This window comes from Lytechinus pictus, chromosome 8 (genome assembly GCF_037042905.1).
Source record: "Lytechinus pictus isolate F3 Inbred chromosome 8, Lp3.0, whole genome shotgun sequence".
Lineage (NCBI taxonomy): Eukaryota > Metazoa > Echinodermata > Echinoidea > Temnopleuroida > Toxopneustidae > Lytechinus > Lytechinus pictus.
Window position 1 is genome coordinate 27,424,896 of NC_087252.1, and position 27,098 is coordinate 27,451,993.

At 37.3% G+C, this 27,098-nt stretch overlaps 2 protein-coding genes across 4 annotated transcripts in view; both read right to left on the bottom strand.

Annotated features, from left to right (window-relative positions):
* Positions 1-210: 210 nt before the first annotated feature.
* LOC135154904 (uncharacterized) lies at positions 211-22,188 on the bottom strand. The gene is made up of 17 exons (XM_064103136.1): positions 21,877-22,188; positions 16,619-16,837; positions 15,578-15,698; positions 15,006-15,178; positions 14,220-14,349; positions 13,914-14,053; positions 12,514-12,649; positions 10,801-11,005; positions 10,268-10,413; positions 7,376-7,585; positions 6,773-6,990; positions 5,641-5,872; positions 4,575-4,848; positions 3,736-3,998; positions 3,309-3,540; positions 2,777-2,883; positions 211-805 (listed from the first exon to the last, which is right to left on the bottom strand). The coding sequence occupies exons 2-17, from the start codon at positions 16,786-16,788 to the stop codon at positions 569-571; spliced, it is 2,994 nt and encodes a 997-aa protein (XP_063959206.1). The 5' UTR covers positions 16,789-16,837; positions 21,877-22,188; the 3' UTR covers positions 211-568.
* Positions 22,189-24,344: 2,156 nt separating this feature from the next.
* Positions 24,345-27,098, bottom strand: part of LOC129266942 (double-strand break repair protein MRE11-like) — a 56,797-nt gene continuing 54,043 nt past the window's right edge. For all 3 annotated transcript variants that reach the window (XM_064103870.1, XM_064103868.1, XM_064103869.1), the window contains exon 19: positions 24,345-27,098. This exon is cut by the window's right edge and continues 1,487 nt beyond it. The gene's annotated coding sequence lies outside the window, so the exon portion shown is untranslated.

The window sequence follows — 27,098 nt, forward strand, 5'->3', positions numbered from 1 at the left end:
ATTGGTTTCCGGAGCGCGTCAGAAAGACTCACTTCACGTCGGCAGTTGGCGGAGAGGGCGTACTTCGGTGTCACGCAGGAAATGACCACCTGCGGCATGAAGCAAACCCGGAATTATTCTATGGCTCCTGTCAAGTCGTAGTAAGCCACATCGGCATTCAAACGCTATCCTGTCAAGGTATTTTGTTACTTTTTTTTTTTTTTTTTTTTTGGGGGGGGGGGGGATAAAATCAATCAATCAATCATTTAGTCCGGATGATCTATGTAATCACCAAGTTAAGAAGACAGCCTGTGAAGGACTTTGCCAAAATGAAAATGTCGGCAGACATTCGACCAAACAGCAAGCCTCAGCATTTTCCAAAAATTCCCCAGACCGTAGAGAACACTGGAAGCCAAGCCACACCTCTCTCATAAATACCAACCAGAGTTACCTGAAGATGAGAGTTAATTATATTCAGGATGTTTTAACAAACATCGCATACTTAACTGTGATATAATCATTCGATACTATCTCAGGTTAGAGATGAAACCCTTTATGGTTCAACTATAGATAATAGTGCACATTATTATTATTGGGGGGGGGGACATTTTGCTAATTTTTTTGATATGGTGATCATGGATATTAATACCTTAGCATTCCTGACTCCCTTGTCAATCTTGGAATAGAGTGGATCCCCACCACCCATTTGATTGATATCTAACCAACAGTGGTAGCCTAAACCACTGAGACGTGAGAACAGTCTCTTGATCTCGGGTTGCTTGCCCCACTGGTATGAGATGAACACCGATGGATGCTCCGAAGATTCCTGGAGTGAGGGAAAAAAAGAGGGAATGGTTGATAACTGCGAAGATTTTGACTGATTTCAACTTAACCAATAGGTTTGAAAGAAATATTTCAGAAAAAATACCCGCCAATCCCTTAAAACTGAAAAAAAAAGTTCAATGGGACACCATAGCTGGAATAGGTAGAGTGGTCATTGTAAATTACTTGTATAAAGCGGTGATAGTGTGAAATTTAAATATCGTTTCCAGGTCACAAAGTTTAGGTGACGTCAGAAGCATAGGTTTTTGTTGCCAGTCAATAGGGGGCGTTGTATTTTTCCCCCATGTTTTTACTTAGTTTGGGAAAACTTGCTAATTTGTTGTCATCGTTATTTCTGCTTTCAGACCAAGCCCAATGTTGTAAGTATTTAAAAAAACGATGTTTATATGATGAAGAATCGTTGACTGTTAGTGTGTTTTAAGAAATGATTCAAATGATGAATATCTGGTTGAAATTTTGTTCCAAAAGTTGTATGAATTATCGCTCGTGTTCAGTGAATGTTATTTTCGCCTTTTCGGCGTATCTATATGTACAAGTACAGTACTATATTTGTAGTGCGCGAAAGTTGAACGCAGCACACACGTGTGTTGATTTAGGCTAGTTATCGTTTTCATTTACACAAGATATGAAAAGTAAATGGTACATAATTGCATGAAGTGGTTTGTTAGTGACGAGATGATTTATGTTTTTTTTTATGATAATAGTGATATGTCACGATAGCCGCATGCACAAGTGGCATGACTGAAAGTAGGTCAACAAGCTAGAGATGCCTTGGCTCCGACTAGGTGCATACTTTCTGTAGTCTTAGGCATGGCTGAATGTGTTTTAAATATAGAATTTTTGATATGAGAAACAAATGTGAGAATTTAATCATATGTTGATGTTTCGGTTGAGGTTATATTACAAAATGGTTATTGTAGTTGTTTCATTTGGATGCAGCCTGCTGATGAATAATTGGAAGCCTTTTATGATAACAACCGTGATAAGAAGTAAAATAAGGACAGTTGTTACATTTTCTGGTCAGTTGATGTCTCAGGGTCATGTACAATTAAAAGCTTTGTGAATGTAGTTAGTTATTGGATTATTAAGGCTACATTCGACAATTGTACAAGCTTTTTGCGTGACATTCAATTTATGATTGTTTATGGTTTTTCATTAAACTGCAGGTCGAACCATGCATTCAAGCATTTAGCAATTGGTATCGCAACTCGGTTTGATTTTGTGATTTTTGCTAACGATGAACATACAGATTAATGAGACTTAAACGTCACAGTCATTACAAAAAAATGGAGGAAGGGTATTCGTAGACTTTTGACAAGGCCTCGTGATTTGGCTAGGCCTATGTTCTTCCTCAAGTAATGGCTGAAATGAGGGTAGCGATCGAACTGGTGAAACCTGGGTGAATGCGAGATGAAGCGACTCTAGTGGATGGCTCTTGATGGTTCGTTCACCCGGTTTGGGGCGATTATAGTCTTTTCTTACTAGTCGCTCAGTTCATGAAATACGCGTCATCGGACATGAGGCCTTGGCTAAAAGCTTGGGTATTCGCGGAGATTGTTTATATACGAATGAAAAAAAAATCCACTGTCACATCCCCTCCAATCCACAACAAATACTTGTAATATTTTTACTCTCCATGGTCATGTCCTATTTTCATAGGGGCCGTGAGATCACAAAAGTATTACAGAATTAACACCCATCCAAACCCCATGCCTTTCTTCTCGATTAATCATCGGATTCTTGAAATTGGGTACAACACACAACGCACAGGAAACTTCCTTATCCAGATCCCCTTCCCATATCCCCCTTCCTTTCGGCCCATGAATTACGATGTTTTGATACAAATGAAATGTTTCCTGTCCGCTTGTTTTGCCCTAGCTTCAATTTAAACGTTTAACCCCCTAATTTCAGAGATCCTGTGCCGCCACTAGCGCTTATAAATTCTGGTGCTCACCGTTACTGCTGTGTTCTGTTGCAGCGCCGTCGTGTTCCCTGTTTCATCTGATACCTTCTTCACGGTGAGTGGAGTGTCTTCTACTTGAGGAATCCAGTCTCGGTACTCTGGAGTAATGGGGAATGGGCAAAAGGGTTAACAATGGGGAGTTAAACTACTAATTCGACACACCACCGACTTCAAACTCGACCTGTCTACCCCTTGACCAAGACTGGAGTTAAAACTACAAAACAAGTACGTCACTCTATTGAATCTAAAATCAAATTCTACACAAACATTTGGAACAATGTCAAAGGTACTTTCTGTTTGCTTGAATCATCATTGTCCTAATTCAAAATCTTCATTTTGAGACTTCAATCAAACAAACCAAAAATACACTCAAACTTTCTATTGAAATAAGAAGTTGTAAGTTTCTCAGTGCTGACAGATCATTTCAAAACTTACTGCACACGTTGCATCAGAAATGTCTTTACTAAATAAACATCACATTGATAATCCGTATGTCATTCTTAAACATGGTGTGTTCTCTTACCGTCGGAAACCATGCTTTCATCCGGGGTGGCATGGTATGATATCTGGCCCAGAAGTTCTGAGAACTTTGCATCGTCCCAGAACTTTTCTCCCCTCACGTATTCCTTGTCGTTGAAGAATTGAATGTAAAGTAGCTGTGCGAAAAGCATGCTCATGGCGCCCTCTGGCGGCCATCTGGTTTGGTCAATGAGGACGGGAATGATTGGCTTGTTCAGCAGATTGGCAAGATTCACCTTAACAAAACAAGTGAAAGGATTAGGATACATACACCGAAACTGAGGTTTGATTACTATTTTTGAAGCAATTTAACACAGAACATGTAATGAAGATTACCAGAAGTAAAGTCTAATCATTTAAAAACATAACTTTGATGGATTGGTTACTCGATCGAACAAACATGATTACACCATAGTCATCATTCAGCTTACCTCTTTGTTACAGTTCTCGGAGTTGGAGTATTTCTCTGTCACCATACAGAGTACCACTTTGGATGACCTCATGCCCTGGCTGATCTTGGCGAATAACTGATCTCCTCCACCCATCTGACCAATGTCCATCCAACAAGGAAACCCGGCCATCTCTAGGTGCTTGCGGATGGCCTTCACTTCCGGTTGGTGGTCCCACTGGTAGCTTAAGAATACTGTCGGGGGCTTCTCAAAGTCGTCTGATGGTGCTTGTGGCACCAGCATTTCTGTGAGAGACACATGGGAGCATACGATTCCCGGTTCATACTATTATAGAAACTTCCCCAAACGATAACTACCAGGGGAATAGGGCTAGGCGGTCAATCTAAATCAAAGGTTCCATGGTAGTTTCTATAACGGAAAAACTAACTGGATGCCAGACCTTCGTAACACACAGTCGGCTTGACATATCATCAGACCTTTACCACTTGTTGTGCCATTCTACTACCACACCACTTTTGATGAAAGTCAAATGAGTTCTTTGTGTGTAAATGGTTTTGTGGACATTCACATCGCGTTGTATGAGATTTCCAAGCATCAAAATATTGATGTCCACTCTAATCCAGAATTTTACATGATGCCTCTCACATTCTTTTGGGAAAGATATGTAAAAATCTGCATACGGGATGCAGTCACTATCAGATAAGTATTGCAATACAGTTGAACAAAAATAGTGACAATGCTAAATGATATCATGAAGATGAAACTACCCATTTAATCGCTCATTAGACTTTCTTTCTTCTATTATACCAACTTTTATATCAAAGTATTCCTTTAGGAAGCGAACTAAAGTATTTGCAAACCTGCTTCCTCTAGTGACTGCGTGATGATTTCTGCCGCATCGGTCCTGCCCATGTCCTCCAAGGCACTAAGTATGGCGTAGGTGGCATCACTGCTCTTGTGAGTGGTATACCATTCTGCCAGGATGGCCATGGTAGGGTCGGGTGACAGAGCCCAGTTGCGGATGTCTTCACCGGAGTAGCCGAGACGGACGGCCAAGAACCTCCAATCGTGCTCATGCTCGGGGTTTAACAGCTTCGAAACGTCCCTTGACCATTTAGGAGCGTTAGTAATGGTCTGTGGAAGGAAATCAATCATATTATATCATAAAAGGTGCAAACTAAGATGGTGAAACGACATTTGCTCTGGGCTTTATTTCGTCTAAGATATGGGGTTAGGTTAGTGTTGCAATAGGATAGGATCTTGTGATCGGTGTAGGGTTAGGTTTAGGATAGTGTATAGTGCAAATAAATCCATGGTTGAAGTTGGTCATTCTATTAATGTGTGGAATTGCAGCGGAGCATTTGTCCCAGGTGCAAATATCATGGGACCGTTAAGATATTTAACCTATGTTGTAAAGGGGTGTATTTGCAATAGCGCCGGTATAAGTAGTACTAGATGCGTCAACAGCAGCTACCGTAGCACCAGCAGCATATTAGCAGAAGTATTAGTAGCAGGAATGGTCGTCATAGTAGTGTGATAAACTTTGGAGCAGCATTGCCGCCGATATTGCCTGTCATGAAGTGAATATCAGGTGTAACAACTACACAAAAAATGTTCCTTAAACAAGTTAAAACTGTAATCGAAGTTTCAACAGTAGGCTCGGCTGAATAAGAGCCTGTAGGCATGTCATCCTAGCAGAAGACAATTAAGGTATTCCAAATGATATGTCTTTTTAAATTTCCATGCCATTTGCTATCTAGGTAATCGGCTATCTCTCTTTAATCTTGTGATGATTACCCAATGCCTCTAAAATGAACAAACGTTTGGCGCAGATGAGGAATCCCAATCGTACTTCACCTCATCATGATCAAATACTTGTTGCCATCATTCAACAATGAAAATCTAAAATATTAACATAATTTTCACCTTGTGGTCAATCTCTTCCACTTTCTCGACCGTCTCGTCCACGACTTCTTCCAACTCATCAAGTCTTTGGCCCTGGTCGTTGACGTCGCTCTTCACATTCTCGATATCTTCAGCTTGTTGGGCCACTGTCTCATCGATTCTTGAGACATCATTCTCAGTGTTGGTTACCCTATTGTCCAAATTGTCGATGTCTTCTCTTTGCTCAGCAACGTCTTCACTGAGTACTAGAAGGCTAGAATTTTAATATAGAAAGTGGACAAAATAATGCAGTCCTTCACTGAGTAATAACAGTAATATAGGTACAGTTGTGCTCACAAGTTAGTGAAACCAACCACAAAATGGACTCCTTCATGCCGAGTGTTGAATGTAGACAACAACACTACAATGTTCAGCGAGCCCAGATAAACAAACAAAATTAATATTGATTGTAATAAATTATTGCCTGACTTTACAATTAAATATCTAAAACTTGACAGAACTTGAATACTTTTAAATATGCTCATTTCTGGTAGGGTTCACACACTTCAGAACACAACGGTAATTATGTAACACTTTATACATTAGACTGACGTCTCCAGGCGCTTTACAGACACATACCCCGGTCATCAGATCCTGGCTTATCCACACACAATTTATGCATTTCCTTCATGTGGACCACTGCAGCAGGAGTTTATAATCTAAATAAGTCGCTTTGCCAGGGAAGAAGTGCATAATGCGTCTACAAGGAAATAAAACGTTAGTCCCTTAGGCCCGTATTCTGAAGCCGGGTTTAACTTAAACTCGGGTTTAAAGTTGTGGTTTAAGTATGGATATCCAACTGTTACATAAATCACTAACGGTAGAGATATCATATTTCAACTAATTTGGCTCTCAAAAAATTCATAATTGTTTAGGAAGTATAAATAGATGATTGTCTTCACCATCGATGAATCAGGAAAGAGCACAGTAAACATAAGAAATATACAACTTAATAAATTTTTTGACACTTTTGGCTTCCCATAATTTTAGCACAGAGATAGACCATGGTCTAAGTTAAATCTGACTTCAGAATACGGGCCATAGTGACTGCAGGACTTGACTTTGGTGTAGGAAAAGGATAACAGTATCGACATGATATCAATCGTTACATTACCTTCTGCCTTCTAGAAAATTGATCAAGTCCTGGACCAGATCTGGAACCCCGATCTGTTGGCACGTCCTAAGCTTCTCAATGTTCGGTTTGTAGACCGCTAAGCATTCCTTGTGGTCTCTGGCTACCCTCTTGACTTCCATGAGCACCACACCGGTCCACATAGCATCAATGCTCTTTAGTTTGGTGAACAGGATCTTCAAACATCTAGCTGCCTCTTTCTGAAATGATTAAAACAACGAAAACTAATGAAGAATAGTATGCGGCATTTACATAGTGCAATGTTTTATAAGCGATGAATACTATTATCCCGGCTTAATACACATCTTAAGAAAATAAACATGCATTCTAAAATGGGAGGTGACTTACTTTGAATACAATGTAGTTGACAGAGATTGGACCAATCGCATCTCTGTGTTAGCCGGGACAAAGATCAGACAGCCTTCGTTGATTTTGAACACAATTTTTTTTATGAGTCTTTTTCATGAAATGCTTCCCAGACCAATGTGTTGATTCCCTACAAAAATGGAATCTTCATTGTTATATTTTGTTGTCGTACTTAAATTTAGTCAGACTTAAATCATTGTCAAATACCCCCATCCATACCTCATTGAGACGGCCGACACTTGCGATGACTCTACAAGCGGAAGCAGCTTCATTTGGGTTCTGCTTCCAGGCTTTAAGACACCTGTCTATATGCTTGACGAAGTGCTCAGCGTGTTTTAGGGATATGTTGGCCAAGGTCATGAAGCAGAAGTGTACCAGAGAAGCGTTGCAGACATCCTCGAACATCAGGTCGATATGAGGTACTAAAACCTAGGACACAGGTGGAACGGAAAAAAAGGTCACAACGATTTCTTTCGTATTACTCAAGAGAAATTTGTAACTCTACAGTGATGTTAATACACTACTCAAAAAAAGTTAAGGACCACTTTTTAATGTGTGTATACAATTTTCAAACCGGGTGTTGTATTTCTAGAAATACCCGAATATGGCTGTCTTGAATCTCCTCAAACACCCTGTAACAATTTCACACATGGGTGGTTTCAGTTGTTGCATGATGTCTCTCGCATTATTGCATATCCTGAAAAGTGGGCCCATTGTGAAGTGGTACAAATGTGGATTCAAATGCATTTTCTGTCTTTAGTCTCTACAATCAACAAATTGCTGACAACAGCAATGCCAAGATACAGCTGTCCAGGATGCCATCAAACACAATGAAATCAATTTCACACATGCAGTTCTTTCATGTCTCTTGCATCATTGCAATGTGCCCGTACAAAAGTGGCTTCCAAAGCATTTTCTGTCTTTAGTCTCTACAATCAACAACTTGCTGACAATAGCAATGCCAAGATACAGCTGTCCAGAATGCCATCAAACACAATGACATCAATTTCACACATGCAGTTCTTTCATGATGTCTCTGGCATCATTGCAGTGGGCCATAAGACAAGTGTCTTCCAAAGCATTTTCCGTCTTTAGTCTGTACAATCAACAACTTGCCTACAACAGCAATGCCAAGACACCACCTAAGTGAAACAGATGTAGCCAGAGCCCTAGGGATGCTGGAAGCTGGCCTCAGTCAGCGAAGAGTAGCCAGAATGATGGGCGTGTCACACAGTGTCATTAGCAGAGCAAATCAAAGACACCGAGAGACAGGGCTATACTCCGAGAGACCCCGCAGTGGCCGACCAGTTTCGACAACCCCTAGAGATGATCGCTACTTGACGAATCTCAGCCTCCGCAACCGCTTTCACAGTGCACGCCGCCTCAACAATGACTTCGCTGCAGCAACTGGAGTGATTGTTTCCACTCAAACAATCCGTAACCGACTTCACAGAGCCAATATGCATGCCAGACGGCCAGCTCAGTGTGTCCCACTCACCCCTGCTCACAGAAGAATTCGTCTCAACTGGGCCCGGGAGCATGTCAGATGGACCAGACAGCAATGGCGTAGAGTTCTGTTCACAGATGAGAGCAGATTTTCCCTTGACCACAATGATGGACGTTCGAGAGTCTGGAGGCGACCAGGAGAGAGATTTGCAGACCCCTGTATTGCAGAACATGACCGTTATGGGGGAGGCAGCGATATGGTGTGGAGGCATCACCTACGCCAACCGTACTCGTCTCTACGTGGTCCCAGGGGGAGCAATGACAGGAGTGAGGTACAGGGATGCGGTCCTTGAACCTATAGTGGTGCCATTTGCAGAAAATGTGGGACAAAACATCATTTTCATGGATGACAATGCCCGTGCCCACCGAGCTAGGGTGGTGACCGAGTTCCTTGAGGGCCAGGGGATTGAGCGTATGGAGTGGCCAGCGAGGTCCCCGGACTTAAACCCGATAGAGCACGTCTGGGACATGATGGGGAGGAGTCTCGAGCAGCTCGAAGCCCATCCACTTGGACTGCAGCAGCTGGGTGTGGCTCTGGAGGCTGCATGGGATGCACTGGACGTCAGAGACATCAATCGCCTCATCAGCTCCATGAGACAGCGCTGTGAAGCCGTTATTGCTGCAGGAGGTGGTCACACTCGTTACTGAACTGCCTGAAAGACACTCAGACATTCGTTTTTACCACTTCATGTCGGTAGCTGATACCCCTCGGGGCCCACTTTTCAGGATGTGCAGTGATGCGAGAGACATTGTGCAACAACTGAAACCACCCATGCGTGAAATTGATTACAGCGTGTTTAAGGACATTTAGGACAGTTGTACTGAGGTATTTCCAGAAATAAAACACCTTGTATAAAATCTTTATGTACGTTTTAAAAAGTGGTCCTTAACTTTTTTTGAGTAGTGTATATTCGTCGAAATAACTTCAACGTATACCGTATCTGACAGTTGCAATTCAGCATTATGCAAATTTATATTTGATGTCATCCTAGCTAGCCATTAGAGAGGCGAGGATGCGGACCTTCATATTTCTTGAGATGCTTCAGTGAATAAAATGTACTTGCCATAGCCGTAACAGCCAAAGATTTATGTGGTAAGTAGAACAAGAATTGCTTTAAACCTTCTCATAACGTCAAGTCCCAGTCCACAAAATGTACATTTCTGATGTTTGGTTGAAATTATGTTTGATATTTATAATTGCGAATGAAATTGACACGTCAGGCAAGGCATCGTGCTTTTGTGGCCATTCTGGTAGATTGTTCATATAAACATGATAGAAGGGGAAATATCTACTGCTGGCCAATGGGGTAATATATCAACTTCTGAGATGATTCATTAAATGTATCAATCACTCATTTATATCAGATTTAACGTTTTATTTGGTGCTTTATAAGTAATATATATTACTATAATTGTCATTATCATTATTATTATAATCATTATTCTTGTTGTTGTTATATCATCCTCAATTGCAATTAAGTCCTTAATGAATCCCATAAGCATAAGGTTAAAAAAAAGTTCCATACAATATGTAAATTTCACTATTTCTATTGTCTTGACATTTACTTTTTTTTCTAATATAGGAGCAAAAATCTAAAGAGGCACCTTCGGTTTCTGTTTACTGACATCGTCGAGTAGCATATACAGTCTCCTTTTGTCGTCACTTCCCATATCTTCGAGGAGTACAACAATGCGGTCAATTCGTGAGAGAACAACTTCCGGGTTAAATCGAAAGAAGCTGTTGAGAGCCACTGTTTCGAAAAAGTGAAATCAAATAATGCAACCATTTCAAACTGTGTAAAATACGATAGTGTCGTATGACTTTCTTTGAAATACGGCTACAGGTAAGTACTTGGGTTTTTGCTATTCATAATATGTCTCAGTCCCAAGGACCAGGATCGGTTGATTGACTGTCCAGCATGGATTCGTCGCCTTGTCTTAAAACAATGCATCAAGGATAAGCGAATGTAGTTGCAGTAAACTCTGACTTCATGAGAAAGAGTAAAGCCATGGTTCATTGTAACTTTATCATGGTAGATTTAGATCTGGTACAGTTACATAAACTGAACCTTCTAAAATCATGAAATCCAAGCTAGGACCTTCGAAACTATCAGAGACGACCCGAAAGCGATACTCACAACCACCGGAAGAGCCCTCGAACTTGCTGTCCAAGAAGGCATCAGCTATGGCGTCCCCAAATGGCGCCAGAAGCTCTCCGTTATCATAGATTTCCGATTGTCCAATGGCGTTTGCCGCCACTTGTTCTAGCCCTGTGACGTCGCAACTGAGAAGTTTTACAACGAATGGCATGAGATCCTGATATGCCTTGACTTTGTCCTTTTTCTGAGGATGATATAAACATGTGAACGTTTCAATAACATTGACAGGTTTTAGGATCTACAAAAACCCTTGTCTGTGATTGGATAATATCAAATTTGTCAATGTCTAAACTGGGTTTCAAACTTCACAAGCACACTACACCTATTCCACTCAGTCAAAGTGAACAAAATTTGGAAACAAGCTAGCTTCAATAATCTTGACTAAGCACAAGCCAATAATTAAGAGATTGGTTTAATCACAAAGAGGCTGTAGCCCCTCAAATCAATTAGTTCACAAAATGCCAAAAGAAAGACCAATAAAGTTGAGATGGGATTAAAAAAACTTACCAGTATATTAAAGTTCACAATATGCCCACCGGCATGTTTAATTGAGTGCCTCAAAAACTAAGAAGTTACAGGAAGTTAAAATTAACATTTTATTTAAACACACATATTAAGGTTTTAAACAAAAGCGTAATGCATGAATGGAATCAAGCGAAGTCAAGCGAAGAATGTACATTTGGTTAAGACTGAAACTGAGACTTTTGTGACTTTGGATTCCGGAACCAATTGCTTTGCGGGGCTACAGCTTCTTTGTTATTTAAACCAATCCCTTAATTTTTGACATTTGCTTAATGAAGACTATTGAAACTAGCCTGTGTCAAAATTTGTTTATTTTGACTTAGTGGAATTTGTGTAGTGCGCTTGTGAAGTTTGCCAAGTTTCTTTTGGAACCCAGTTTATTACTTACCTAATGGTTCATGAAACCACTGCAGTTCACAATTCCGAATGTTCAAGTGCAAAAAACCCTTTACGACATCAGAAAGATATATAATTATCTAAACGTTTTGTATGGGCATTCAATGCAAATATTCAAAGGAAAAAGAGCAATGATTTCAGTGTCACAAAATTGCGAGGTTCGGCCCAATCTACAATTGTTATGCATTTTCCCGGTTATCATTTGCATATAATTGTGTTTGCTGTAACATTGATATCATGCATGGACTAATCAAATGCTTAACAATTTCTTTTTTCTATTCAGTAGTAGGACTATTACCACTGAGAAGAGAAGGTTGCTTCCTCCATCCATGCTTCCTCCTTCCCACAATTACGTCTTTTAGGGACAAAAAAGTTTTAGAATTCGAAATGATGTCTTTACCCGATAGGATGTGAATGTCATTGTAGCTTGTCCAGGGACCCGTTTCATAAAGGACTTGCAACTGTTGTAACTTTGCCATAATGGCAACTACCATGGTAACCTTGATTTTGATTGGCTGCTAAGCCCTGTTACCATGGTAGTTGCCATTATGACAAAGTTACAACTGTTGTAAGTCCTTTATGAAACAGGCTCCAGTACTGTGTGCGCCTCACCGGCGACTGACTGGAATAATCCCCAGGGAGTGGAGGATGTGCACACATTGTGTGCGGGAATTACTGATTGAATCCAATGACCGGGGTAATAGCAGATCTGTAAAGTCTTTAGACACGTCGTTCCGATGTATTAAGCGCTAGATAAAAGCGGATTGTTATTACCTTTATGATGAATCCTGAAACTATTTTTCGAAGGATATTCCCGTGAACCGATAGACCTGCAGGCTGCTCATCTCCTTCAAGTTCTTGCTCTATACAATATTGCATGATTTTCTTTAAAGGCTCCTGGCTCGATTTTCTGAAGTGAAAGTATACACCAAAAGAAACAATATGAAAGACTACTAATCTCTGGCCAATGTCTAAACTACGAAGTATAATCGGCAACTGTACTCAGTTGCCTCAGCTATGTGAAAATGTGTTACAGATGACAAAAAACATGAAATTATGTTACAAATTACAAATACAACTTGCAGGAGTACACACAAAATAATTAAGAATTCAAACTAGAACCGAAAGGTTGATTCTAGCTGCCAGGATTATACATTGTGCTTCCTGTAATCTTATGCACACAGCAAGTACTTGACTTTTATCAATATATGTGATATTTCTATTTATGATGATATGCAACAGATATTAGAGCTTGTGATGTAAATACAATCAGTGCATACCAATTACCCCCATGCCGTTTTTGCAGGTCGACCCTGCAAGACTTTGTTTGAGGATTCAAGGATACCCGGTGGCAAAATACTGTACATTGATCATGTGAGGGGGCGTTGGGCAAGTGTCACACGTAGATGGGCAACTTGCCAGAGGGATTTTAAAGGTCAAGTCCACCCCAGAAAACTGTTGATTTGAATAAATACAGAAAAATCTAACGAGCATAATGCTGAATATTTCATCGAAATTGGATGTAAAATAAGAAAGTTGTGATATTTTTCAAGTTTCGCTTATTTTTCATAAAACAGTTAGATGCACAACTCAGTGACATGCAAATAAAAGAGTCGATGACGTCCACCACTCACTTTTTCTTTTGTTTTTTATTGTTTCAATTATACAATATTTCAATTTTTACCAATTTGACATTAAGGACCAACGTAACTGACCAATAAAATGTTGTAACAATGGTAATACCACATGTTCAGGGAGGAATAAAACTTAGTTTCACAGGACAATGACGAGAAAATTAGATTATTTCATATTTTATATAATAGAATACAAAAGAAATAGTGAGTGAGTGATGTCATCAGACCTCTCATTTGCATACCGACCAGGATGTGCATATAACTGTTTTGTGAAATTAAGCGAAACTTAAAAATGTCATAACTTTCTTATTTTACATCCGATTTTGATGAAATTTTCAGTGTGATGCTTGTTAGATTTTTCTCTTTTTATTCAAATCAACTTGTTGTTGGAGTGGACTTGTCCTTGAACTTCGGACTCTGTGGTTCAAAGACCAGAGACCTATCATCTGATCCGCAATACCTCTCTGGGGATCCAGGCCCCTTTACTATATAAGTACAGTTCCTACAAGCATGACAAGCAGAACAGGAGGCGGAACTTACCCTGCATTTTCTAAGATATCCCAGTCTATGACACCATTAGCTAGGTACCTGAGATCAAGATTCCCTTCAAAGTCAGTGTCATCACGGCGAAGCCATGTACAAAAAGCCTCAAAAACACCTGGTATCTGTTTTTCAGTTCCCTGAAGAGGACAAAAACATTTTGTGCCAGATTTTGGGAGTGAGTAGCGTTTCAGAAATACAATCAAACCAAACCAAAGTTATCAGACGCAAATCGAATTTTAACCATACATACCCATGCATTTGAGAATTACATTTATTTCATTAGTTGTAGACTAAATATCTTACCTCCCACGTCATTTCAGTTGTTTCCACTATCCCAAGAGCCACCACGACGTGCATATCTGACGCACTATCAAGACACGCCTTCAGAAGGGTAAGGAAGGACCCAGCAACCTTCTTCAGAACTTTGTCTCGACTGAAAGGAAATTAAATAATGGAAAATAAACCCTTATTTTCAAAATGGCTTTGTCATTATACGGACAATACAATGTAAGTTGTTGGTTAGCTCTACAGTTGCTATTTGATGTTTTTTTTTTCAGTGGCGTTGAAATCATCATAACGATAACAAGTGAAAGACTTCAACCGAAGCTCAAAGTAAAATTGACAATTCGAAAACCATGTTGGCTAGAAGCACAACGATGCAGAAAATGCAATCCATAATATTCCCAATGTAATGATAATCAAAAAAGAAATAAAAAGTGTAATCTGGAAATCTATTTTATTGGTCAATTTCTCTTTTTGGTCTGGTCGCGGTCTTTAAAGCAACATATAAAGTTTAGGAGACATAATGGAATCAACCTCCAAACAGGAATAAACGAAAAGAAGGCCGCTCGGATGGAGGAGAAGAGGGAAAGCAAAGTGAATTCCAAGAACAAAAATCAAACAAATTATCTGGTTGAGGATGAGCAAGAAATATTGGACTATTTACTCCAAATATGGTTGGAAGCAAGAATGGAATACAACAGGGAAGGAGAGAGGGGGGGAGGGGGTCACAAAGATTTTAATTCTGACTTAAAATCGCACTTATATTTCACTCTGTGGAAACTCTCTTTAGTGGTCTACGAATCTCACCTGAATGCTTCTATCATCTCCTCAATGGTTCTCTTGAGATGTTTACCCGATTCCCACCAGGACAGGTTCTTCTCCTCGCCCGACTCCATGTCTCTCTTCTCGCGATCTGTAGGTACCCAAGGAATGGGTTGTGCAAAGTCTTGGAGAATCCTTTCTATGGCACCCTCGTGGCCCTAGAAGATGAAAGAGATATCATTGGCATAACTTAGACACCACTAAGATATATTAGGATAAGTAGTATGACAGGGAAGGGGAATTTGCCTGCCATTCTTATTTCTTTACCATTACAGTTGCTACCAAGACTATTTAAGAATATATAGGGCTTGTATGTAGAAGTGTGGGGTGAGCTTTTTATCATTGTTTTAAATAATTATAGTATCAAATCATTTTGCTTCTTTTATTCTGTGTCCAATATTAATGCTTTGTTGGCAATAGAACTCATTCAAATTCCTGATTACTGATTATTGGTAGATATTCGAGTAAAAAAAGAATGGTGGGAATGCTCGTATAAACTGTATAATCTGCTCTATGACTATATAAGCTTACTCGAAAGGGGAATTAATGATTAATACCTTCCATTTGATCACATTTTTCTCGTTAAATATATCCTTGGCCCTGGCCAGATACAACTCTGTCTTCTTCTTCATGCATTCCACGCATATGTCAGCCATCATTTGTTCGTGCTTATTTTTCCTAAAAACAATGAAAAATAAGAACCATTTCTAATTAAATTTCTCTGTAAATTATTGAGCGATTCATTGAGTAGTATCCAGTAATAGTGTATGTCACAAAAGATAGGCATACGCGAACACTTCTTACAAAGTGCAGACTGGGAGCGTTTAATCAATTTTTGTCTTCTGACATGTTTTCATCCTACTTTCCTTGATATCAGCTGAGAAGCAAAGTGTCCGAAATGAGATTAACAAATGCAATATAACAAAAGAATCAAGGGCCCGAGATATGACCTCATGAATACATAATTAGCACCATTGAAGTCAGTGTATTATTGGCCTGGTTCTAAATTGATGACGTCACATTTCGGTACTGTATTACTGAGATAATTTCGCAATATGTTCCACCGTGTTAGCACACTGTGAACATAATGTGGGACACTGTTATTTCCCGTATGATGCAATCCTGGGCCCAGTCTTACAAAGAGTAACGATCGATCCAATCAGTCGTAACTCTATGGAAATCCATCAGTGTCATAATTTTCCATACAGGAATTCAAAATGTCTTTTGTAAACAAAGGAGAACACACCAAATTGTCAAGAAATCAATGAATTTATGGATATACATTCAATATCTAGAATTTGTTTTGAACAAACATGCATTTTGTATGTTGACTTTGCTGTCCATCCATAGTTGCGTTGATCGGATCAATCACAAGTTTATGGAAATCCATCAATGTCATAATTTTTCTTCAGGAAATTTGCTCTATTTCCTTTGAAAACAAAGAGAAGCATACTGAATTGTCAAGAAAACAGTGAATGTATTGAATATACATAATTTCTAGAAAATATTTTGAACAAACATGTAATTTTAGATGTTGACTTTGCTGGCTTTCCATAGTTTCGATATTTCAGATGGGCCCCTGGGATCTCTATACTCACGCCGCCTTGGCCGCATCCATCATCTCATCCCGCAGTGCATATTTCAACTCTTTGATGAACTCGCCATCGTCATCCTTCTTAATACATTCTAAGACTCGAGGAAGATAGTCGTTCAGTTTCGATGGATTCTTCTCGATGAATTCCCTCAGTTCCTCCGGATTTTCCGCCATGTTTGTTGATAATCACGAAAATAGGTTTGTTATAGGGCGATCACTAGCTCTGTAAAATGATAAACAGTGATTCTTGTATTTGAAGATCCTTTTGTAAAAAAAAAGTACATTTCTTACAGGTTTTCTGACAGTTCATGTACGAGCATTAATGACATCTGCCCGCCCCCCCCCCCCAAAAAAAAAAGGGTTTACTACCGAAATACGACCGGTTACAGATTTCTTTCGTCAGTTTATAGACATATTTTTATTTCAACCGTCAGGGAAATTACTAGCCTTTTTTTGTATTAATTGATATATGCCAATATGGGCGAATGAACTATGGCTAAAACATGTATATAATTTATATTCAGATGCCTGGTTTGATGTGGCGTGGCAACGTCCATACACGAGCGACTTGTTGCTATTCAGTAGATATGTGTGATAAAGATCAAATTCATTTAGTTCGTTTACTCATGTCATCGCTGAATAGAAATGACTGACGTCTATTGATTCTGCATACGTGCCCTGCGAAATATTGACGTGTTACCATGGAGATGGACGTGACGCTTTCAGCTTTCTGGATTTACCTGATATATTAACCTCGCCAGGGGGTTAGGGGCACTCCGCCGAGTCCACCCCTGCCCCCTCCACTATCCCCTCAGATCGATATATTGAATAAATAAAAACAGGAGCATCATGGTATAATGCATCTGTTCAATGAAGCATATATATATATAATATAATCTTTTGAGTTGGCCTCATCACAATACGTTTCATACTCACACCTCAAGAGCGTTTGGTACAAGTAAACTTGTCATCACATTATATATAATATAATATATATATATATAATATATATATATATATATATATATAATATAAATGTGTGAAGTTATACATGTACAACAGCTTTGGCAACTCTTTTATTTAAATATTGTAAAGAAATTAATGAATAGAACAATGGTAGGCGTAGCTTAAATCAAGGTTCCCCAGAGCTATCTACCCTTTGGAAAAATTGGTGATGCCGAAAAAATGTATCTGCCGGGAATCGACCCCGGGCCCCCAGCTTTGAACGCCGGTGCCTTAACCACTAGACCACAGAGACGGGTTAATGGCTAGGGCGACCCCGATCCGATTGACCGTCAGATAGACAGATTTTCGACACTATACCAATTATAATTTCCTTTGTCGGGTGAAGGTGGGTTTTGAACAATGACAAGCCGCCATGCCTCAGCTGGATCAAAGCTATTGCTTTGATACAGTACACGTATGGGGGAAAGTATACAAATGTGTAAAGTTATACATGTACAACAGCATTGGCAACTCTTTTTATTCAAATATTGTAAACAAATGGATGAAGAGAACAATGGTATATATATATATATATATATATATATATATATATATATATATATATATATATATATATATATATATATATATATATATATATTTGCAAGATGATTTTGATTCAATAAGTAAATGGCTAGACTTAAATAATATGCATTTACACCCGCAGAAAACAAAAGCCATGGTATTTGGTCAAAAGAAAAAGTTGAGGGGTGCTCATTTGTCAGTGAAATTCAGGAACATACAATTAGAAAATGTAAAAAAGATTAAATACTTAGGTGTCATGCTTGATCCGGGCTTGACTTGGTGCGAACATATTACTAATATCGTTTGTAGAATATCTCGGGCAATAGGTTGTGTAAGGCGGATTAAGCACTTTCTGTCCTTTGATATTATGAAGAAGCTGTACTTTTCTATGATTTTACCTTACATTTATTACTGTATTACATCTTGGGGAAGCAGTGCAAAAATACATTTAGATAAGATACAAAAACTTCAAAATAAATATGCCAGAATGCTTTTGAAAAAAGATTATAATACATCACAAATTTCTTTGTTGCAGTCACTGAAGTGGCAATCAGTAGATCAGCGTATAAAATATCAGTATTGTGTTCTTGTATATAAAATAATGAATGATTTAGTTCCAAATCATTTAAAACCTTTAGTATGTAAACGGCCCGTGAAATACAGGACACGGCATTCTTTACGATGCCCCCTTCAGCTTCCCAAAGCTAGAATTGAACATAAAAGAAAATCTTTCGCATATGTCGGACCCAAATTATTTAATGCACTTCCTTCAAATTTACAAGTTTGTACCTCCTTGTTAGTTTTTAATTATGCAAAGCCTTTCATACGAATTGATAAAGAGCGAAATGATATTCCATTGATTTACAATGCTATGTATGTTTAAATTGTCACTTCCCACTCTATATTTTGCTGTTAATTGTTTCTGATGTTAGATATTTTGTATTTTGTATTTTTGATGTTGTTTGTTGTTGTTGTTCATAGTTATCTTGACATGTATTTTAAACTGCAGGGCGCCTTTGTAAAGCAGTTTTAAGAACTGAACAGGCCTACCCTGCAGTATAAAATAAATAAAACAAAATAAATAAATAAATATATATATATATGGGTGATTCCATACGTGTCGTACGGGACATTTAGAGAACATTTGACATTTTTCGACAAGAAAAACAAAAAATATTCCAGTAAATAAAAGGTGATCATCAAGTACTACCAGAGTGTTAGGAAAACCAAGACTTAATATGACTTGAATTCACATCCTGTATAATACAGATTTAAAATAGTAATGTGTCGTACGGAACGCAGAAAAGGTGGCTTTTTTGGAAACCTCAAGTTTGTACTCTAAAGTCTGTGAGTTGGACAGATAATTTTCATAAAAGCTGGACTCAAATTGATATTCAATTACCCCAAAACAAACACCTATATGAAAGAAAGCAAAATAAACATTCATGAATGAATAAAGCAAATTATAATTTTCGTGAACATTGTGTCGTACGGGACACTCAAAATCTGTCGTACGGACATCTCTAAATGGACGCCAAACTTTCTTACTTTATGTATCTTTGACTTCTTCAATAACTTAACTTGGCTGGTGACAATGATAGTCCTATCAAACTAAAGACATTCATTATGTTAGAAACCGCTATTGGCTTAATATTTCTGTCAATATATCATAAACAAAATACTGTGTCGTACGGGACACTTGTGTGTCGTACGGGACACTTGTGTGTCGTACGGGACACCTGTGTGTTGTACAGGCAATTGCGTGTTGTACTGGAGAGCCTGTATAAAACAATAAACTTTTTATCAATCAGAAAGGGAGCAGTGCCCCTAAATTCTTCCTTTTTAATGAAAAACCTTAAGTATAGTCATTCAGGACAATATAATTAAGTAACCTCATTCTATCCATTATATATATATATATACAACTGGGAGCAATATATCATCATTTTTTCATGATGGGAAATGTACAATGGTTCACAGCATTTTTAAGAGCTTAAAAAATCGAGGTTTTGTATGAAGTTAAATTTCAGTGAATTAAGTGATGATTTCCAATACACTTTTTAAACAATGAATGAATGAAACTGTGTTTGTGTAAATTATGGGGCTAAAATGTTATGATTTTTCATATAAAATGTATATATATGATATAATTTATGTCACAACTGTCACTTGTAATTCCACAAAATGTTTTTTTCTAAAGAAATGCGGTTTTACTTTTTTTAACTTTTCTGCATTTCATGAAACCATATGGTTTGTCTAATTTTCCAGTTTTTTTTTTTTTTACATGGTTTGTCTTATTTTCCAGATTTTTTTAACAACTTGAGAAAAGTAAGGAGTTTCAATACTGTATATAAACAAATTAGTGATTATCAAGGTAGGTCCAAATAGATTACTGATATGTAAATATTTGTTTTCTTAAATCTAATAACAATTTCACAATAGCATGCAAGAGGAAATCATCTTCCATGCTAGGGTGAATTAATTATAAAGGGTTTCTTTTCATGCTCAATGACAAAGAAATTAACCAGCTCTGACCAGTGATAATCCCCAGTTTAGCTGAAGGGATTCACAAAAGATTAGGCCTACATGAAGTCAATTAAAATGGTTAGAATCACCTATTTCATGTCCTATGGATATTAAAAAATACCTATTCAGTTTACTTAATGTCAAATCAATTACTTAAACTAAAATAGACCCTCTGTTTATAGTTTCTAAATCCAAATCCTGCAATGAAATCCAGTATAATTATTGTGTGTCGTATGGGACATGTCCCGTACGACACACATTGTGTCGTACGGGAAAACTTTTACTAGGACAATTATTGAAAATGAAGGGCAGTAATTAGATCCTTATAGGATAAATCGATCATGGGTCAAAGATAGAGAAACTGATATTGTAAGATTGCACCATCAAGAATAAAAATGTAGGAAAAAATTGCATTTTCATGTGTCGTACGGGACATTGCCAAAAATAGGTTCAGAAAAATCAGGGCTGCCCCTATTATGGATCATGAAAATGTAGATATTATTTGGAATCATCAATGCTACATTATTCCTTTGACCTGCAATATTTTCAATCTTCTTGTGCTTTGCAAATAATGGTTTCAGGCAGTTTTTGTACTTGATTACTTAATCAGCAAAATTATTGAAAATTGAAAACTCCATTGTTTCCCCCCCCAAAAAAAAAAACTATATCTGACTTCACTTTTGGTTAAAACTCATAATTTTCATAAAATCTAGGTATCATAGTAAAATATTACACTACTAATGACTTATTGAAAGCATGTTGCAAATTTATGATATTTTTGAAGTTCTAGCATAGAGGTAGTACCTCCATGGTTCTAGTGTGGAATCGCCCATATATATATATATATATAGTCTGCAAGCACAAACTCATATTTGACACTTCAATCAAGTCTAGAGTGAAGACTAGACTCCAAAGCCTCTGACTGTGAGAGCCAGCCACAGTACATAGTGAATCTAGTCTCACTACTTCAGACTCTGCATAGTATGCGAATTGCTAAAACTAAGGGTCTGAGCCTGCAGACTAGCATAAATATATATATATATATACTTATGCTCGCGCAAATATTCTCTAATGAATGATACGCGCCGTATAAGCTAAAACAACAACTTTTTTTTATATAGGTCTCTCAGTTACGATGTGAAGGAAAGCTTGTCATATGAACATACATGCAGTATCAGGGAGTAATTATGATTAAACCATACTCACTAATTGTGGATATAACTGTAGCTAGTCGCATGGTATCCAATACAGCTTTTATGTAGGGCTAATGATCCGTGGTAACTAAATGAATGAAGTATATTTGCGAAGTAGCTAATATCCCCAATGTATCACACGTAGTCTACAGTGCTTATAGAGAATGAGCTATATGAACATTGTACGGGCTCATTCATTTCGGACGGCAGAGGATATTGACCAAAAGCTATGGCTTATTATAACCATTTCATCATAAATCCATTAGAGTCATATATTTTCCACAGAAAGGCTGACAAAGGAGAAGCATGGGCAATCATTGTCATTGCCGTGTAAATATTGGCGTGCGTTGCATGGCAATATATCGCGTACGGATATGACCTTTGTACAAGTTTGTATTGATTATTACTGATGAGCCACAGAATCAAGTATAATAGGCCCGGATAATAGGGCCTGGCTTCGAGCAAAAAGACGCATAATTTCAAACTCTTTACAAAATTAAAGACCGAATACACATTTGGTAAGCCGTCTAAGTTGTTTTTTCAAGAAATGGTCAGACACGAAATTGTACACCAATCAATCGCCGAGAGATTTTTTGTTGTTGTATTTTTTAATCAATCGCCGAGAGATTTTTTGTTGTTGTATTTTTGAAGTATAGTACGAAGTAGACCGATAGGCCTATGAACAAGTATAATAGGGCCTGGCATGTAGTAAAAAATATAGTGTTCCATAATTTGATTTCAGACTTTTTTATATATCTTTAATTAATTCAGACTTTTTTTATATATCTTTAATTAATTCAAACAATAAAATATGGATTTTCATTTTTTTTTTCACATTTTGTCATCCTTGTTGCGATACTCTACCCAATTTTATCTGAATCTTAAATAGTTGGTATATTATTCCTCAGCAGATTCCGAGATGGAGATTTATTTGGACCATACCACTTCAGACTGTGGGCGTCGCCGCAATTTTCACTATTTAGCAAAAGTTTCCGTCTGTGACAACCTATTGTTTAGTATTCACTATATAAAATTAAGGGTTGAAATACTTGAAATGGGCATAATTTGAAAGTATATTGATTTTATTATTTAATTAAGTATTATGCCGCAGTCACATTTCCCCTACGGCGGCCGTACGACGAGTCGAAAACAGCAGTTTTAACATTTTTCTTTGGGGGGGGGGTACCAGCTAAAAATAGGTGGTTTGAATAAAAATGTATAAAAAGGGCTGTTTTTGACTAGCCGTACGGCCGCCGTAGGGGAAATGTGACTGCAGCATAACCCAAGTCCAAAATAGACGGACGAGATAGACATGGGACCAGGGACCTCGGAGTTTCCCTTTGTAATTACGTCCAAGGTCAATTTACTCGGACGTAATTGCAAAGGGAAACTCGGAGGTCCCTGGTCCCATTTATATCTCGTACGTCAATGACACTGAACCGTTCTTTGATTTGCATACCAATAGGAAACCATGACAACCCAACATGTATTTACTAGAACACTTGGTGAGAATTTTAACGATAAACCCTTCAGATGTTACTTTGAAAATGTTAAATGCATTTAAAGAAAACTGTCCGTCCAAACTGACCACACAGAGAAAAAGAGAGAGAGACGAGGAAGGGTGATAGATTCGGGGGGGGGGTCAAGTTTTGAGAGATTTAGCAAAATAGGGAAATTTTCACCCCCAAAATATGATTTTTTTTGGGGGGAGTTGCAGAGATGGAAGAGTTACTTATCGGGTTAAGAGCATAAAAGGGAAGCATGGTAAATACCTAGCTAGTAACTCCTTTGCAGTGTTCCTATTCTTATTGACATTCCTCTGTTTTGACATACAAGGCAAGCAAATGTGAATATGCATTCAAGACAGAATTGGCACTTTACATAGTTCCCATGAGACATTTTCAGACATACCGATAGCAAATTTCAGCATTTTGCCATTTATTCGAATGTCCTTTTCCTCAGCTGTGATATCAAATTTGCCTCCAAGTGTTTAAACAACTGTTTGGCATGTAATATCATTATCCATCATTTGTTTTTCAATTATCCTGATGGACTTATCAATTCTAAATCTAGGAACACTCAATGTCAGAAATTTCCCCTCAAAATATGTTCACAGTCCCATGCAAGAGAGAACAAGTATCAGGATATAACCCTTGAACTCAAGCAAAAAAGAAAGGCCCCCAAAATCCTAAAATGTCCCCTTAAAAGTTTTGGCTTTTATATTTGCTCACTTATCCATAACTCCATGGATCCTTTTATTATTTTTGTATAAGCAACTTGGTCAATCAGTGTAGGAATACTCTAACAGTGATATTGAGCTTTAAACCATTTAGATAACAAAATAGGTAATTTAGATTGAGGGGAGATTCACTTTTTGTGTAAATATGATTATATGCATACACAGCGAATAATAAGCTGGTGGCCAGAATAAACATAACATCAGCAAATCGAGAAAACGATCACTCTCGAGATATTCATATATGAATTTTGCGCTAAATGATTTATTGCTTTGGTATATAATTAAAGAAACATAATTATATAATACATTTCTTATTACATATGTCTAAAATAATATAAACGGATGCATCATTTTAGCAAATGAAAGTGAAAATGCAAAGGAAGTGAATCCACTTCAAGAGCAATTTACACAGAAATATGAATTTTTGATCTGGGTTCCTAAAACATCAAAGATAAAACCAATTGTATAATAGACCAGTTCGTAGTTACTTCATGGACAATTTGGGTCAAATGACCTTTCATTTCTTTCATTATGATAGGCAGATTTCAAAGCAAGATATTACGTAAGCATGCCTTACATAGCAGGATGAAGAAATTGAATAGACCAGGTGACTAGAATATCACACAAATGAACACTCTATGAAGGTATTTGTTGCATTCCTACTTTGAATGCATATCATAGCATGTTGCACAATGTACTTGGCAAACTGTGAAATACCAGTCGTCCGTGGACGCATTGTTGTTGTTTTTGGATGTAGATGAAAAACACAATTCAAAAGAATATATGAATAATCAAGACATCAAAGTTGGTGCTTATCTCATTAGATTTTAAACCATTAAACCATGTCATTCTAGTACAAATGACCTTCCTCTGATCATGCGCAGAATCTTTTGATCATGCGCAGAAAGGAACTACGAACTGGCTTATTAAAGGGGCAGTTCACCCTAACAAAGAGTTTAGTGTGAAAATAGCAGAAAAAATAATTTAAAAAATATTGGCGAAGGTTTGAGAAAAATCCATCAAAGAATATAAAAAATTATTAGAATATTAAGTTGTTTGATCTGTGATGTCATATGCGAGCATCTTTCCCACATATCATACGGAAGATAATCAATAAAATGTCATTTTCTTAGAAAATTGAAAATAGTGTTTATTGTGCCTTCAGTATATCAATAGACAAATAAGTTCACGCCCACTACTGAAAGAACTAAAATCATAAGTCACCAAGGCAAGAACCATTAAAAAATTGAAATTTATGGATTTTACATTACATAACATATGGGGAAGCTGCTCGTATATGACGTCACAAATCAAAAATTTAAAATTCAAATAACTTTCTTAATCTTTGATGGATTTTTGTCAAACCTTCAACGATATTTTTTACTTATTTATCTGCTATTTTTACAACAAACTTTTCGTCAGGGGGAACTTCCCTACAAATACATGACTGTAAGTCTATGACCAACAATTGTAAGCATCAATTTGTTGAAACAAGTGTTCAGTTTTTATCACGGTCTCAGTATAAGTAGGGACAGTGATTTTGTGCGGTTGCTGAAAACAGACAGTATTCACAGAAACTGCCTTTTGATACGGAAAGTTATAATAAGTATTAGTTGAGTTTCAAGTTGGCTCTGAAATCAATGAATCTCATTAGTCCTGAAAAGTATCAAATCTATTTGATTGTCAGCTCCAATTATTATTATTTTTTTACCCTACCCTGTATAAAAGCGTAAAAGTTACCACCAAATTGTGATTTAAATTTCCAATTTGTTCATTGGTGCTTGTCTTGTGTCAAATACTTAAAGGACAAGTCCACCCCAACAAAAACTTGATTTGAATAAAAAGAGAAAAATTCAACAAGCATAACACTAAAAATTTCATCAAAATCGGATGTAAAATAAGAAAGTTATGACATTTTAAAGTTTCGCTTCATTTCACAAAACAGTTATATGCACATCTCGGTCGGTATGCAAATGAGGGAACTGATGACATAACTCACTCACTATTTCTTTTGTATTTTATTATATGAAATATGAAATATTTTGATTTTCTCGTCATTGTCATGTGAAATGAAGTTTCATTCCTCCCTGAACACGTGGAATTCCATTATTTTAACATTTTGTGCTTCATGCAAGGAGGTCCTAATCATCAAATTCGTAAAAATTGAAATATTGTATAATTAAAACAATAAAAAACAAAAGAAATAGTGAGTGAGTGACATCATCGACTCTCTCATTTGGATGTAACTGGCTCGTTCATATAACTATTTTGTTAAAAATAAGCGAAACTTTGAAATGTCATAACTTTCTTATTTTACATCCGATTTTGATGAAATTTTCAGCATTGTGCTTGCCTGATTTTTCTCTATTGATACAAATCAACATTTTTCTGAGGTGGACTTGACCTTTAATCAGATGCTCTACTTCGTTATATGATTGTACATATACATGCTCTTGATGTGGAGGAACTCAAATTTAATTCAATTCCATTTATATGTGATTGCAGCAAAAACAGAGAAGGTCTAAAATGCCTTGTTATTCTGAGTACATCAATATGTTACATTTAAAACATACACAAACACATTGCATCACTGGATATTTCTCAACATAAGCAGTGACAAAAAAAAAATTATCACTTATAATTATGTGTAGAGTCTAATTGATTCAGTGGGCAGTACGAATATAGTATAAAGCAGGTTCGAAGATGACAGTTTATGCATGACTGATCATAAGCAAGCTGAATATAATGAAATAGTTTTTACTTGATGTGGGTAATGTTATAAAACATTATCACTCATTCATAGCAAGATTGGACGTGTGAATCGAAAGTATAGCTCTGGGAATGTGACTGAATAATCTATATAAGATACTTTGGTAATGAGTAGGATTAATTGTCATATGTTGCTAGCAAAGCAATGCAATACTAGATATATTCTTAAAAAGAATTATCTTCCATGTGTTGACTCAAAGACTAATGTAAGAGCAAAGTCTAATGAG

Excerpts from the sequence above, each read along its gene's own strand:
- LOC135154904 (XM_064103136.1), bottom strand. The coding sequence starts at position 16,788 with ATGGCGGAAAATCCGGAGGAACTGAGGGAATTCATCGAGAAGAATCCA. Across the intron at positions 10,414-10,800 it reads CGAGGGCTCTTCCGGTGGTT|TGGCTCTCAACAGCTTCTTT; the intron begins GTGAGTATCGCT and ends TTTTCGAAACAG. Across the intron at positions 6,991-7,375 it reads GTGTCGGCCGTCTCAATGAG|AAAGAGGCAGCTAGATGTTT; the intron begins GTATGGATGGGG and ends TAATCATTTCAG.